General features: G+C 42.9%; 1 protein-coding gene across 2 annotated transcripts in view; it reads right to left on the reverse strand.

The window, feature by feature from the left end:
• TBXAS1 (thromboxane A synthase 1) overlaps window positions 1-15498 on the reverse strand; it is a 141952-nt gene that overhangs the window by 93206 nt on the left and 33248 nt on the right. For both annotated transcript variants that reach the window (XM_064487306.1, XM_010983188.3), the window contains 2 exons: window positions 14396-14489; window positions 11588-11640 (listed from right to left, as the gene is read on the reverse strand). In XM_064487306.1, coding sequence (XP_064343376.1) covers window positions 11588-11640; window positions 14396-14489 — 147 coding nt within the window. The remainder of the gene's footprint in view (window positions 1-11587; window positions 11641-14395; window positions 14490-15498) is intronic.

The following is a 15498-nucleotide window of genomic DNA, read 5'->3' on the forward strand; positions in this document are numbered from 1 at the left end:
ATGTGATCTTGTTTGTCCTGAACCACAATTTTAAAAAAATGTCCTCCAGCCAAAAGTTCTCCATGCCAGCCTCAAGGTCTGGATCTGGCTGGGAAGCAGGGGACCCGTCAGTCCCACCGCCAGGGCTCAGAGTTCCTCTTGCCGACCATGTTGGGGAGGCATGTAGACCCGTTCCAGTGACTCCGATGGAATCTTTATCCTGTGGGTTCTCAGGCCCCGAGCCTGATACTCATTCACAAGTACGGGTTGGAGGAGGGAGGGTGTTAAGTGTCCATTCGGGGTGGGAGGTAAAGCAAAAACGGGCCCCCCACGCTAAAGAGGATGAACAAGTTCCTCTTTTGGAAGGACCCAGGGCCAGGTCAGCCGTAAGGCACAACCCGGGGTCTGGCAGTGAGACACAGACGAGAACCTCAAGAGTTACCGACAACTTTCGAAGGAAAATGGAGCCTACGTTCAACAGTGACCTCTCTGGTGGTTGACGTGCCCCGGGCACTGTGTTAGCAGTGGAGACGGAGGAGGATGAACCAGGGAGGACTTGGGTTTCCTTGCTCTGGGGTCCTGTTGTGAAGGGCGACAGTCTCAGGGTTGATACCTGGATGCCCGCTCCCGCTGTGGCCTGAGTAGTATCGAGAGGTGCTTGTAACACAAAAGACCACACTTACCACGTCCACCTAACCTGCGGTGACAGACCAGCCACCAGCCGTGCGCTCAGGGCGAAAGCTGGCGAGTTCTTTACGGAGAGGCCGAAACAGCATCGTGTGCTAACCGGACCTGCTTAGTGGTTCCTGCAGGGAGCCTGGGGAGCGCATCAGAGAGCCAGGCCTTTTAAAACAGGCCAGTAAACCGAGAACCTCACCCAGAGTGGAAAAGCTGATTCAGGGGGTTGCAAAATTCTTGCAGTTTTGGGGGCGAGATGGGGGAGGAGCTGTTAGGAGCGTGGTCTTGAGAGGCAAAAAATAATCAAGGAACTTATTTGGGTAGTTAAGTTTCTATGATCTGCCCCAGGCAGGTAGGCATCATAAAACCTGGCAGTGCCTGGCTGGGAACGGCTTCGTGTGCACAGCTGCAGAAATGTTACACATAAGACTGACCTGGAATAGTTGGAATGCAGAGTAAACAACCCCAAACTCTAAAAGATTTAAGGGTCCTGAGGAAGAAAGGAGACTGTGTTCCATTTGAAAGATAAACTTTGATGATTTGAACTTTAGTAGAATTTAGTAGAACAGGTGTTGGGGGGGGGTGCGGGTGTGTGTGGGTGTGTGTGTGGTGGTGTATGACTTTTTTGTGTTGCTTGAAAATTTACACGGTATTCCTAGAGTTAATCTGGTTTAGACATGCATATGCCTTCGCCTCTTGCCCTATGTCAGTAGCACAATTTAAAACTTTTTAAAAATCATTCAAGGGTTCTGAGAACTTGGAGAAAATTTCTCTGCTCACAAAACAGTGATCAAAGAGGAACTTTAAGCTCTATGTGAATTGGGAATTAGTTGCTTCTTTGAATATAGCAATGATTTTTTTAAAATTATGAAATAAAAAATGGTTGTCATTCTTCTTTTTGCACACAATAGGAAAGCTGTTTACATTCTCAGTTAATGGGGGTTAGGTGCCCTAAGAATTGGGTAAATGTGTGCAATTTTTGAGATTATCTGGGCAAAAGGGTTCTTGACAGAAGATATATGCGTAGGGCTGTGTGTTCCCTGGATCTGCTTCCAGATGGGAGAATACCTTGGCAGAAGCCACAGTGATTCATGACTCTGTTACATAACTCTATTTTGCATTTTGGGTTGAATGACTTGGATTTGTTGCAGGTACAATACAATTAAATATGGAATATTTTAGTTGAAAGTATTAGCTAGAAGCAGTTTTTATGCAATTTTAATTTGAGATGTTCTATTGTTTGGGAACACATCTGTGTAAGACTGTCGTTTGTGGGGGTAAAGAGGTTATTGATGCCATATTTGATTGTCACTGTTAGTGAATGAGCTCCCTTCCACCTTGAACCTGATACGCTGGTGGATTTTGGAAACACAGATCAAGGAATGCAAGTCCGAAAATCCTATGGCTGACTTCCCAACCTTTGTGGCCTTGCACTCTTCCCAGCAGGGTGCTTATCCCCCAACTCCGCCAAAGTCCCGACTGCCACCCTCCCCCAACACCCACCACATCCCCCGGAGGTGGAGAAACCCCCAGCATCCTCAGCCTCACTCTGTTCCGGCCAGGATGGACCTTTTGTCCCCAGTTGATAATGGGGATTGGGTCTGGTTTCTGAGTCCTGGGCTCTCAGTCTTAGGACAGAGTGCCGGCGCGTGGTTTGTTCCCCAGGCCCCACCCCGAGCCCTGCTTGTGCTCCTGCTGACACCCTTCTCAGGGCCTGGAACACCCCCGCATTGGGCAGTAATGTCCACAGAGAGGCCTTCTTGGTTCCTGCTTTATTGGACTCCTGACTGTCATCCAGCCGACACTTTCTCGGCGGGTGGTTTTCTCCTGGACTCTCCATGATGGCTGGTGTTCACCAGAATGGGGAGTTGTCCATTTCTTCCCCTTTAAATGCTCTGCTTCCACCAGAGCTTGCTTCTGTCAACACCCACAGCCTGGTGGGGTTTCCACACCCAGACACCCCAGTGAGTGGGGCTACTCCCAGTTTCTAAGCCACTCCCTCCTGCTGCCCCATCTCCTGGAAGTGAGCAATCCACTGGCCGCACCTAGCTAAGAGAGGATGTCCACATGAATTCCTTGCTTAGGTATTTACAATGAGTGCAAAAATCTTACAGAGAGAGGTTTTAAATTGTCAGCTAATACGTCTTGGTCAGGTTTTTAGCTTGAACAATTCTGAGTTAAGTCTAGGAAATAATTTGAATAATGCTTGAACTGATGACCTTAAAGAAAAAGGAAGAAGCTATCAGTCAGCAAGGGCCAGTCCCCAGTCCACTGCCATGAAGAAGCCCCTCCCTGGAGGAACAGTGTTTCATCTCAGGTGCCACTTCAACTGACAAAATCTCTCCTGTCAGAAATTTCTCAGAATCTTAAACGACCATGGGGTAAAACCAGGGGCTTATAAAATTTCCCTAATGTAGACTGTTGGAGTTGAGTCATCTGTTGGTAGTCACCTAGTTTAAAACTGGAAAGGACTTCCGATATCGTCTGGCCCTTTGCTTTCAAATTGCTCATCTTGACTCACTAGCGGTTATGAAACCAATTTGGCGGGTCGTGACCAGCTTGTATTTGTTCTGTTTTGTTTTATTTTTCATAAAATAGAATAAAACAGAACACTAGACTAGATCAAAGTGGATCTTCTATAGTGAAAGACATTTAGTAAAACATCTATTTCAGGTGTGTGGATGTCTGTAGGTGTACTGGGTGATCAGGTAGAATATATTATTTACTGAGACTTTTATTTACTTTTAATTAAACAAAGTGTGAAAGTGACCAAGTTAGTCCAAATCCCCTCATTTTACATCTGAGGAAACTGAGGCTCCAAGAGGGGAATTGATTGGCTAACAAGCTGACAGGTGGTAAATAGAAAGTGGAGGAGGGTGGGTACAGCTCAAGTGGTAGAGCGCAAGCTCAGCACGCACGAGGTCCTGGGATCAACCCCCAGTACCTCCTCCAAATATAAATAAGTAAATAAACCCAATTACCTCCCCCTCATAAAACAAGAGGAAAAAAAAAGTAAATAGAAAGGGTGTTGGTGCTGAAATTCGATCCCCAATTTTCTATTGCAAGTTGGCATGTTCTAGTTGATGTGTTTCTACCCAGACAAGAGGAATTCACATAGGCTCTCCGTCTTTAGGAGTGTGGGTCACAGACACTTGGACAGCAGTAGTCATTAAAATTTGCTGCAAGCATCACCTCTAGCTTTGTCGTAGAATGAAGATGGAGGGCAAAAAAGTGGTGTGAACTAAGAAGTAAAAGAAGAGGTCAGAAGTCCAGGAAAATGGGGAAACTTCAGAAGGGTCTTTGGATGAAGACTAGGAAGAAAGGAAGTCTTAAATCATAAGGAAGAATGGAAGCTTTGTTATAATTCACCATTTGGAAAAACAAGAGACCACGATAGAGACGGGTGGGATGCAGAGGAAACTATTAAAGCGTCCTTCAAGAAAAGTGGGGCGCTAATAGAATTCCTCTGTCTCTTTTTGGTCGAGATCTCCTATTTATCTGAGCACAGTTGTTCTTTCCATAATTCTACCTGTTGGGCTAGGCATTTGAATTGGTGATAGCTATCAGATATGTTCCTGCTGACAACTTTCTTCCCATTCTCAATGGCCTTCTAAAAAAAAAATCAGCCCGTTACATCAGGGTATTCACTTTTATAAAATAATACTGTAACACTTTAATGAACACTCACTTAAAAAATGTGTCCTAAAAGGCTGAGTGTTAGTGATTGATCTATTTTGACCCACAAGAATGTTGATATTTAATGAATTGAATGGTTCTCAATAATTACTGCATATATACTATCAGGTCTTACATTAGTTTTGGTTTCAGACTCAAATCACTTGAAACTAGTGATTCTCAGCTTTGCTTTCAACATTTTCATAAAAGACTCAACTTTTACCAAGCTTGGGGACCAAATTTTGCCCCTAGTCTGGCCTCATGGATTTCTGTACTTAACTTCATAATTTCAAGGATACTATGTTTTCTCAATGATCAGAGTGTGTTTTCATTTTCATCAACTCCTCTTAAAATTGAATCGGATTTTTAGCTCACTTAGTAAATGAGTCTCATTCTGCAGAATGCATTTCATAGCAGCAGCAGAAACTTAGACAGTTTGACTCCCGGGCATTGTCTGTTAGGCTCTTCTGCAGCTGTGGCTTCATTTCTACCTAAGAATTCTGCCATTCTTCACCATCTATTATGATTCTATTGCACTCAGTCCAGTTTAAAAATGAGAGCAATCTCCCCGTATCTGCCCAGTGTGAGTCTGAATACCTGGATTTTCTCGAACAAATTGGCAAGAGTTTCCACCCCAACCCACCCTCTCCCTTATTTTCAAGTGCAAGGGATTCACATGTCTCAGTGTCCTCTAAAGCAAGTATAATCACGTGACACAGGGGTGTAACAGGCTGAGTCCTCAGGAGCCTTTTAATTCCCAGAGTCCTTGATCGAGGGAAGTGGGCCAGCAAACCTCCCACACGTGGATGACACAGCCATCTGCCTGCATTCAAGTAAACCATCTCAACGCTGCTCTTCAACCTCATGTAAATAGGACATAAGCAGACGGTGAAGCGCACTTACATGAGACGTTTCCTCACCCTAGTCACTTCCGGAGCGCACCCTCTCCTGATGGATGGCGCAATGGAATCTAAACTTAAACAAAAATGTTGGGACGACCCTATTGTTTTCATGGCTGATGCCACATGCTTTCCCACATGTATCCCAAAGTTCTCAGCTTCCTCACTGCCTGGTGACAAGGTGCTGTTAGTTCATGCCTGCTAGCTAATAGAATTTTAAAACAACAGTCATAAAAAACCTCCAAGTTGGAGACATCTTAGGCACCTCTAGCTTCTGTGGGCGTGAACTTTGGGTCTAAGTGCCAGGTCACTGAAGTCTTATTTATTTGATAAATTGATTTTTTTTCAGTTCAGGGATCCAAGGTTCCCCGGGAGCTAGATTATCTCAGATTCCAATATTTACAAAAATGTTCTTAGAACACTCTACTGCTGCTAGGTACAGGAAGGTGCCACACGTACCAAACTAGGGTATTCAGTGTGGCAGCAGCATGTGATCAGACGGAGGAATGGAACAGAGAAGTTAGAAATACATATAAAAATAAATGATAAAAGTGACATTTCAAATCAGTTGGAAAAGGATGAATTTCCAGATGGAATACCACCATCTGGAAACAATAAGGGTGTATTCCTACTTCCATCCTTACCCTCAAATTCCTGATGGATCAAATACCTAAATTTTTAAATAAAATTAAAAAACACTAGAAAAAGTGGAAATTTAAAAAAATATATCCTTGGTTGAGAAAGCCTTATTGAGTAAGATACACAAAACTTAGACACCATTAAAAGAGATTAACTTCAACAACACAAAAACAAATGTGTTCTGATGGGAACAAATACACAATAAACAAAGTCAAAGAGAAATGATTAAAAGGAGAAAATATTTGAAGCATATATTAAATATAAAGAGCTATTTTCTTTAATAAATAGTTCCTACAAATAAATTGGGGAAAGATCAATAACCCAGTAAAATAAGTAGCAAAGGATTCTTCAGAAAACAAAATACAATAGATTTTATACCTATGAAAAGATGCTCAACTTTGCTCATAATTAGAGAATTCGAGAAATGCAAGTTAAAACTACCTAGTAAAGATTTAAAACTGTGACCGCACATTTTTAGTGTGTGAGGGAACACGCGAAGGAACCAGGTGCGGTCATTTGCTTATTTGTGAGAGTGTAAATTGATGTAACCCCAAGAGAGAGCAACTTAGTATTATTTGTCAAAATAAACATGTAGATAATCTTTGACCTAATAATTCAATTTCTAGGAATTTATCTGACAGACATACTTACACAAGACAGCAATGACGTGTATACAAGAATATTCACTGCGGTATTGTTTATAAAAGCAAAAGGTGTTCATCAACTGAGAACTTATTTGCAAAATTAGGATACAACCATGCAATGAATCTTTAAAAAACAGAATAGCATTTAAGAATAATGAATGTATTGAAATGGGACAATTCCCCAAATATCATTACTGAACAAAGCAAGGTAAAGAACTGCATCTATTGTCTGTTACCTATCTGAGGATTCAGAAATTGGTAACAGAGGTTGCTTCTGAGGAAGGCTGGCTAAGGGTCCAAGGTGGCGGCAGCTTCACTTTTTTCTGGGTACTTATTTGTATTTTATGAATTATGTACCGTGCGTATGTTTACCTACTTGCACCCTAATGTTCTAATGAGAGTACAGAAGGTCATTCAACAAATCTGGCTTGATGAAGGGATACAGGAATCAAATGGGGGGAGGGCATAGGTGCTGGATGCCCAGAAGCATGGGAGTTAAATTCAACAAGAGTGAGCTGAGAGTATCCTAGAAATCAAGACGAAAAGTGATGGGGGAGCGAGAAGAAATGGGGATGAGGCTAAATAAAAGAATAGCTGCAGAGCTGTCACTTACAAGAGAGTTGAGATAAGGGGAAGAGAAGCTTTGGGGGCTTCATCAGTTGCACACAAGGCGAACTTGGGCTGCTGTGTGCGTATTTATAAGTAATTAGTAGTAATAGCATAATAAATGCTTGTCATCCACTGGATGACAAAGTCAGTTACAAATTGGAGGGGCTGTCGTCTCTATCCTGTTTATAGTCAATCACAAAGGTATGATGATTATGTTGATACTGTGATTTTAGGGTTTGGGAAGGAATATAAATCCAACGTGGGGCTCATTCTCAGACTGAAGGAGGTAACCAGTAATGATTAACTGAAGGTTATTTAAAACAATAAAGCCTTGCTTTCTTCATTTTATGTTGCCAGGGGTACATTAGTCCCCACTTTCCTGCAGTTTTGCTTTCCTTGGTTTCAGTTTCCTGCAGTCAACCGTGGTTGGAAAATATTAAACGGAAAATTCCAGAAATAAACAATTCATGAGTGTTAAATTGTTAAGTGTTCTCAGCAGTGTGATGAAATCTCATGCCCTCTAACTCCATCCTTCCCAGGACATGAATCATCCCTTTCCCCAGATTATCCCGCTCACCGTTGGTCACTTAGTAGCCAAATCAGTTTTCAGACTGCATGTCACAGTATCTCAGTGTTTGGGTTCGAGTAGTTCTTATTTTACTTAATAATGGCCTCAAAGTGCAAGAGTCGTGTTGCTGGCAATGCAGACACACCAAGGGGAAGCTATAAAGTGTCTCCTGCAAGTAAAAAGTTGGAAGTTCTCCACTTACTAAGGAAAGAAAAAAATCATATGGGGAGGTTGCTAAGATCTACAGTAAGAGAGATCTTCTATCCATGAAATTGTGAAGAAGGGAAAAGAAATTTCTGCGAATTTTGCTGTCCCACCTCAAACTATAAAAGTTATAGCCACAGTGCATGATGAGTGCTTAGCTGAGATGGAAAAGGCATTGAATTTGTACAGTAAGATATTTTGAGAGCTAGAGACCACATTCATAGAAATTTTATTACAGTATATTGTTACAATTGTTTATTTTATTGTTGTTGTTAACCTCTTCCTTGCCTAATTTATAAATTAAACTTTCTCATTGCTATGTATGTATAAAAACCATGGTTTCTATAGGGTTCAGTACATTCTGTGGTTTCAGGCATTCACTGTGGGTCTTGGGACATACCTCTGAAAGATAAGGGGGCTACTATACTAATACACAATTCAAAAGAGTTCTAGTCAAGTATTGGGAATAAAAGTTGTATAGGTGTTCATACCAGCCCACCTTCTTTACATTCAAGTTCAAATAAGCCGGGTTCAAAGTGCCTAGTTTCATCTGCACGTGGCCTAGCAGAGATGGCTATGTAATTAGACACTTGGGAAGACATTTTCTTCTCAATGGTGGTGGTGGTGGTGGTGGTAATAAACATCGATACTGTCAACCCCTCTTGGCAGAAGGCTTCTGCAGCAATAGCTGCCTCATAGCAAGAAAGGGAAAAGGGTAAGAAGCCAATTTCCAGTTTGGGGACCCACACTCTGACTGAGTTGCCGTGATGACAACGGATAATACGCATAAATGACCATCGTATTTGGCTTTTAGGTACAAAGTAGAGAGAAGATCCTCTCTGCTCACGTTTCTCCCAACATACAGTACTTCCCTGTCATCTAAGGACACATGCATCTCTGAATGGCATCAACAGTGTGGGGCTTCACTTGTTTAATAGTGGATCAGTCTATTATTTCAATTTTAAGAGAACCTATCTGGGATCGATAACATTTCCTAATGACAGAAGGAGTCTAAAAGTTAAGACAATTTAAAACAAATCATTTCCTCAAAGAAGGGTCTTTCATTGAACATAGTCTATCTTTGCCACTCCCAATCAGTGAAACCATTTTTTAAAAAATTTAAGCAGTAACAAAATAGTTTTTAGGGCTGGAAAGGACCCTCTATATAGATTAGTTTAACCCTTTCATCTGAAAAGGTGAGCATACTGAGTCTCACTCAGTTTCCAGAGCTCAAACAGGACATCACTCCATCACCACATTGCCTCTAAATCCAGGCGTGGACACAGTTAAAAAGAAGTCAGCATATTACAGCTCATCATTTTCCTAAAGCAGAAAAAAGCTGGTAGATTTGTTTGAAGAAATTATGCTATCACCTTCCTTTTTCCCCCTGTTTACCAGAAAGATGAGAACAAAGAGTGGAGATGATACTGCAATTTCTCTCTCTATAACCGCATTTGAAATCATTCTCTATGATTAAGTTTTCTTGAAATGGAAAGGATAAATTGTGTTAACTTAGTTAAAGTTGGGGAGAAAATTTAATTGGACATCCTGTTGTCAAGGAAATCAATTGTTTTTCTCTCTCTCTCCACCTCCCCACCGCCAACACATGTGCACGCACAAGCATACCACACCACCCACCAGTTAATACAGTGCCCTTTAAACTCTTCATCTGATATTTTAAAGTTATTTTGAAATACCCAAGGGCTCTACTCTGAATATCTGTACAGAAGTATTCCAGGGAACTGATTCCTAGAATTCAACTCAGGGAGGCCTTTTTCTAACCACCAGCATTCTGAGTCAGTGCTGTCTCAGGAATGTATGGAACAGTCTCCAAGGTCAATGTCAAGTCAAGTGCAAAATGAGACTGTTGGAAAGATAAGTTCTTGAGTACCTATTATGCTTCAAGCAAGAAGCTATGCGCGCGTGCGCGCGCACGCACGCGCACACACACACACACACACACACACACACACACACACACACACACACACAAAAGAGAAGAAGTAAGTGACGATCCAGCTAAAAGTGATCTTAGAGAGTGAGGTGGATGGAGTTGCCTATTATTGAAAGATACACACCATTTCTCCACTCTTCTTTCAGAGTAATTCCAGCTCAGCTCCCTGCTCCACCAGTGTTGAGCTTGGCCAAGTAACTTGCTTTGGCCTCACTGCATGCAGAGTGTGCTTTCTGCCCTGACTTTGAGTTCAGCCATATAACTTGTTTTGGCCAATAGGACGTTAGCAGACATGCTGTAGCAGAAACTTAGAATGTTCTTGCACAATTGGGCTTGCTCTCTTGATCCTTTGCCTTCACCATGAGAAGAGCCTGCCCTGGCCTGCCTGCCATTCTGAGGAGGAGCAGAGCTGCCCCAGCTGAGCTGGCCAAGATGAGCCACCTGCCCCGCTGAACCTGCATATGTACCATGTTCCCAGCCAGGCTAGCTTAGATCAGTCAGTTCCAGCCAATCCTTAGGCACATGACACATAGTAACTTCTTGTTTAAGTCACTACATTAGTTTGCTATTGCTGGATAACTAATTAGAGAGCATTTAGTAGAAAATCTTAATGCACTACCTTTGCAGGGTTACATAGCAAACTAAAGAGTGGTTAGAAGATCTTTGCCAAAACTGTGGGTCTCCCGGCACTTCCACAAAGGGTACAAGTCAATGCCTTTTGAAAATCATCACTGGGAAAGCAAGCATCACATATCTTATGGGTAGAAGGGCTCACAAACCACTGGACCTCATTAGGCTGTACAGTAGGAACACCACAGAACTTCACTGCACCTAAAAAATGTTACCATGAACTTGGAAGTCTAGGAAAGAGCTGCTAACAGTCACTCAGTGGCTGAGGCAAAGCTGTGTGAGAACAGGCTGAAATGATTAGCGCTCTAGTGCGGCAAGACACATCCTGAGAATCAAGGGGATCCAAATCTGTTACATCTTGACTAGGGTACATGGTCTGCTCATGGGTCTGTGTGTCAGATCCTGGAATTTCTGGAATTCTGGGATGTTAGATTCTGGAATTTTTTTTTTTAAAGGAACACACTCCGAAGCATAAAAAAGGGAAAATACGGGGAAGGCATATAGTTCTTCACATGGCTGAGAATTAGGGTAACCGTGTGTGTGTGTGTGAGACTGCCGGGTACTGTATGTCCCAGGACATCCTGGCCAGTCTTAGTTACCGCCGTTGTCCTGGGGTAATTGTTCACAGCACCCCCGCTAACTTTCAGACGTGTACTGGATTCGTGGTAGATTATATGGCCATACAGAGGACAGCGTATTTCACTCATAGGGTTGAGCAAAACAGGTCTGAATAAGGTTTAGACACGTTCACGGAGAAAGCCCTGGCATGGGCTGTCAAGGCAGATTGGACTGCGGCATGGGGGGGGCTGCTGCATCCATTGCAGCACACCTTTGACACTGTGGTGAGAGGTGGTCAAGGTACCCAGGGCCTGACCCAGGTGGTCAGGGTCTAAAAGGCTGGGAAGTGGTGCTCTTCAGGCTAACGCTGTGCACCCTTGGGCAGCCCTGGGGTTTGCTCTGGGAGCCTCGCCTGTACTGCCAGGCACTCTCTTTGTGGCTCCTCAAAAGTCATAAAGACCTGCGACATTCTCATTCTTGTCATTACTTCCGCATCAATTCAGCACACACAAGCAAAATGCATGAAAGGAGAATGGAGCTTCCCACTCACCCACTCAGAGGTCCATACTGTTTTCTGAGCTCCATGTGGCTTTCCCAGAAACCCTGCAGAAAACACAGCACTATGGTAAGAATCAGATGAAACAAAATTTCAAATAGTCAAACAAATTCAGAAAAAAATACTGGAGTGGTGAGAACACAATCACATAAACAATAAAAAATAATTGAAGTTATAGTGCTTTCATACACTTTGGACTATTAGAATAAACTAGTAGCTTGGGGGAAAAATATTGCTAAGAAAAATGTCTCAGTCAGCTCTGCTTTAAGGGACAGAAGAGCTCATCTGTACTTATACTATTTGTGTGTAATTGCTGCTAAAATATTTGGAAACTGTTTGCTTTCTCGACTATGTTAACATTCCCCTCTGCAGTTTGGTTTATATTATTATTATTTTTGGCAAAGCCTCTTTTCACAGCCACTGTAAATGTAAATGTGTAAATGTCTGCTGAGTGCACCCAAATTATCACAAATTCTGAGTTATGATCCAAGTTAAATTTTAACTAAAATCAACATATTCAAAACGTAAGAACCTTAGAGTGACTTTATATATTAGATGCGCATTGCAGTGGGAAAGGAGTATTCCTGGCGGAGTCAGAGTCAGGGTAGAGGGTCAAGAAGTGCTAGATCCTTTGCGTTGTAGGGATGGAGTTGTGTAGAGGGGATGGCGTGTGTGCAGATATACACAGGGGGTTGCCCGGGTGAAGGGTTGGCAATGGCTGGGTCCATTGTATTGTGGGAGAGAAACATACATGAAAATGCACAGGGTTGGGATGGAGGCGGAGGAGAGGAAAATGCGAGACTTGTGCTATGGGAACGGAGTATATGGGCAGGGATGTAAGGGGTGGGTAAGAGTGGAGGGTTGGGGGTAGAAGAGCTGGACGTTCTTAATGGGAATATATCCCAGGTCATTAAATCTGGAGTCACCATCTAAGTTTGCCATATATCAGTGAAAGCTTATATGAATATAAAAACAGTCAATGAAATGACTATGTTCTAGCAAGAACTTAGCAGGTTTGCACACATGAGGATAGTGAGCAGAAAAGGAGCACCTGTGGAAATTATCCAGAGGAGCACCGTGTTTTCGTCACATTGGCAGTGATACAGTTTTCCTCAACGTGTTAATACTAAATTAATTACTCAACCGAGTGCAACTGATCATTTCCCCCAAGAAAAATGTGAAATTTATTTACTTTAATTTCCTATCTAGTTTGTTGTTCTGTTTTGACATGAGAAATGTCTTCGCACTTGCTTCAAGGAGCTAGTGGGAAGCCTTGATGAGATGCAGTTTATAGGCTGAGAGTTGTGGCCTGGGCACCCCTGAACTAGAGATGAGAGAAGAAGGTGTTGTTTAAAAATAAACAGTGGAGTGAGAGAAACAACAATAACGGGTGGGAAAGGGTGTTGGGCAAAGCAAGGGCCAGAAAGGAAAAGAACAGAAACTGAGATGAGAAGGAAAAAGGACAGAAATAGCCAATGTGATTTTCCATCTAATGCCGAGGGCCAGACTTTCCGGGGGCAGGGGTGGGGAAATCCTAAAAAGAGCGTAAAGGGGTATTATCAGGACTGGCCCAAGCTTAGTCCTTCCTGCCTTTGTTTGGCTTTGTGGCTCTTCGCGTGCGGGGTCTGCAGGCTCCTGATGGTGGGTTGGTGGCAGCACCCCATGAGTCAGCAGAATAAATCATCTGGCTTCTGAGAAGACCCAGCATGAGAAGCAAAGGGAAAAAAAGCCTTAGAAGATAGAGTCCTGGGCCTAGATCTCCAAGAGCCCATGGGACATTTCTACTTTCTTGTCACTCTGGCAAATCAAAGGCACTTCCCTAAACCAGCCGACCGCCCAACCTTTTATTTCTGCCAGCTTGCATCCATTCTCCCTGTTACGCTGGCTGAACACTTAAAGACATGTTTGACTCATTTTGCCTTGAATTCTTCACACCGAATTAGCCACAAGAGTTACTAATTTTGCCCCTCACGTTCTTCTCTTTCACAGTTATCTCTTCCCCTCTTGCTCACGAATAGTTCTTCACTTACCTTTCCAGACTGTCTGTGATCTGGCCTGCCTCTCTGTCTTTCTGTCTCACAGCAGCATTCCCTGGAGCTCCCCAATCTCCACTTTCTGGTCCAGAGTGCTCCTCAAGCTGTGCCCTAGATCTCGTGTGGTGCAATCACACATATCATTGCCCCCCACCTGGTGTGTGTGTCCTTGTCTTTGTGTCTATCACTCCTGCAGGACCCCCTTCTCCAGGAAGTCCTCCAGGATGACTCTAGCCCTGACAGATCTCCCTCTCCTCTGAAGGACAACCCCAGCTAGCGTCTATACCATCCACTCTAGCACTAGGGTATGGATGGCTTTTACTTCTTCCATATTCCAGGGCCTGGAACACTTAGACCCGCAATAAATGGGTTTTTGGGTGAATGACTGGATGACAGGACTCAATACGTATTAATGAGTGATCAGTGAGGGATCATTCTTATCACATAAGAATTCATGCAAGTATAGCACAGGGAACTATATTCAATATCTTATAATGGCCAATAATGAAAAAGAGTATGAAAATGAATATATATGTAGATGTATAACTGAATCACTATGCTGTAAACCAGAAATTAACACCACACTGTAAACCAACTATACTTTAATAATAATAAAAAAAATTCACACAAGTAGGGGAAGGTTCATCATAGCACCTTCACACAGAGACCTCCCCAGGTGCAGCCACAGAGAAGGCGACTGTGCTTCATGGATAAAGCCACACGGGGCTCAGCACACCTGATGCCAAAGACAGTGGAGGACAGCCCTTACCTGGTAGAGAAATGGCAAGTTTCCAATAAAAGGAGAAGGCTTGGGATGTCTGATGCCCAACTTCTCTAGTCTTGAAAACGCTGACATGGAATACCTGAGGGGGAAAAGCACATTTTAAAAACCAAGACACAGGTTTGCATCTTAGCCTACTAGGAATTAGAATTCTTGAGTTCTCTGGAGGTCAGGGTAGAAGCAGTTTCCACGGACAACATCTAGGGACTGGAAGAGGGGGAGCCCTAGAGGTGAGTGGGTTGAGTGGCTAGAACTCAGTAAATTCTTCCTGAGTGAGTAACAGAGATCAAAGCATCTGAAAATCTCTCGGTTGGACGTCCCCTTAGAGAGGATGTAGTCCAAATCCTCCTTCGCAGTCTACAGTTTCCATCAATAAATTGTTTTTAAAACTACACCTCTCCCCAGTTCAGCTCCTCTGCCTTTAAATCTACCACGAAGAATTGTCTCAGAGGCAAGGCCAAAAAAGTAACAGTGGCAAAAGTAAGTTCCCTCTGCACATTTGTAGCTTTCCTTGGTTCAAACTGACCCCAGCACCTAATTTGTCCTTCATCACATACCATGGCCTAATAGAGAAAAGTGAAAAAAATAGGGATGGAGGGGACACACCATGGAGATAAGACCTCTTACAACTTCTTTAGGTCTTTGTTGTCACGGCCTGAAACCATATGGGGAACATATTTTCCTAACCCAAAATCAGGAAACATGGCCTGACACATTTCTGTGCCACTTTCCAGGAGAAAGCAGCCTGAGAAGTGCAGTGTGGCTGTCAAAACATTAGAGTTACTAGGATATTTCAACAGTTTACGGGAACAGAGGGATAACAGAGTTAAAGTCAGAACTAGCTTAGAAAAACCTGGACATATGGCTGTAATCCCTAATCAGCCAGCCAATTAGGTCAAAAGTTCAGTTAGCTCAGAAAAATTAATGAGTCAAACTGGGTATTTAGCATCGTGCAAAGATCAGCCAAATCTCAATTTAGGAGTAAGGAAAAATACAAAATACAGCCAGACTTCACAGGAGTACTGGAACTTCAAAAAAAATACCCACTGCTCTAAGATTTACTTGACTTATCGTCAGAAAGATGGAATGTT

Source organism: Camelus dromedarius, chromosome 7 (assembly GCF_036321535.1).
Source record: "Camelus dromedarius isolate mCamDro1 chromosome 7, mCamDro1.pat, whole genome shotgun sequence".
Taxonomy (NCBI): Eukaryota; Metazoa; Chordata; class Mammalia; order Artiodactyla; family Camelidae; genus Camelus; species Camelus dromedarius.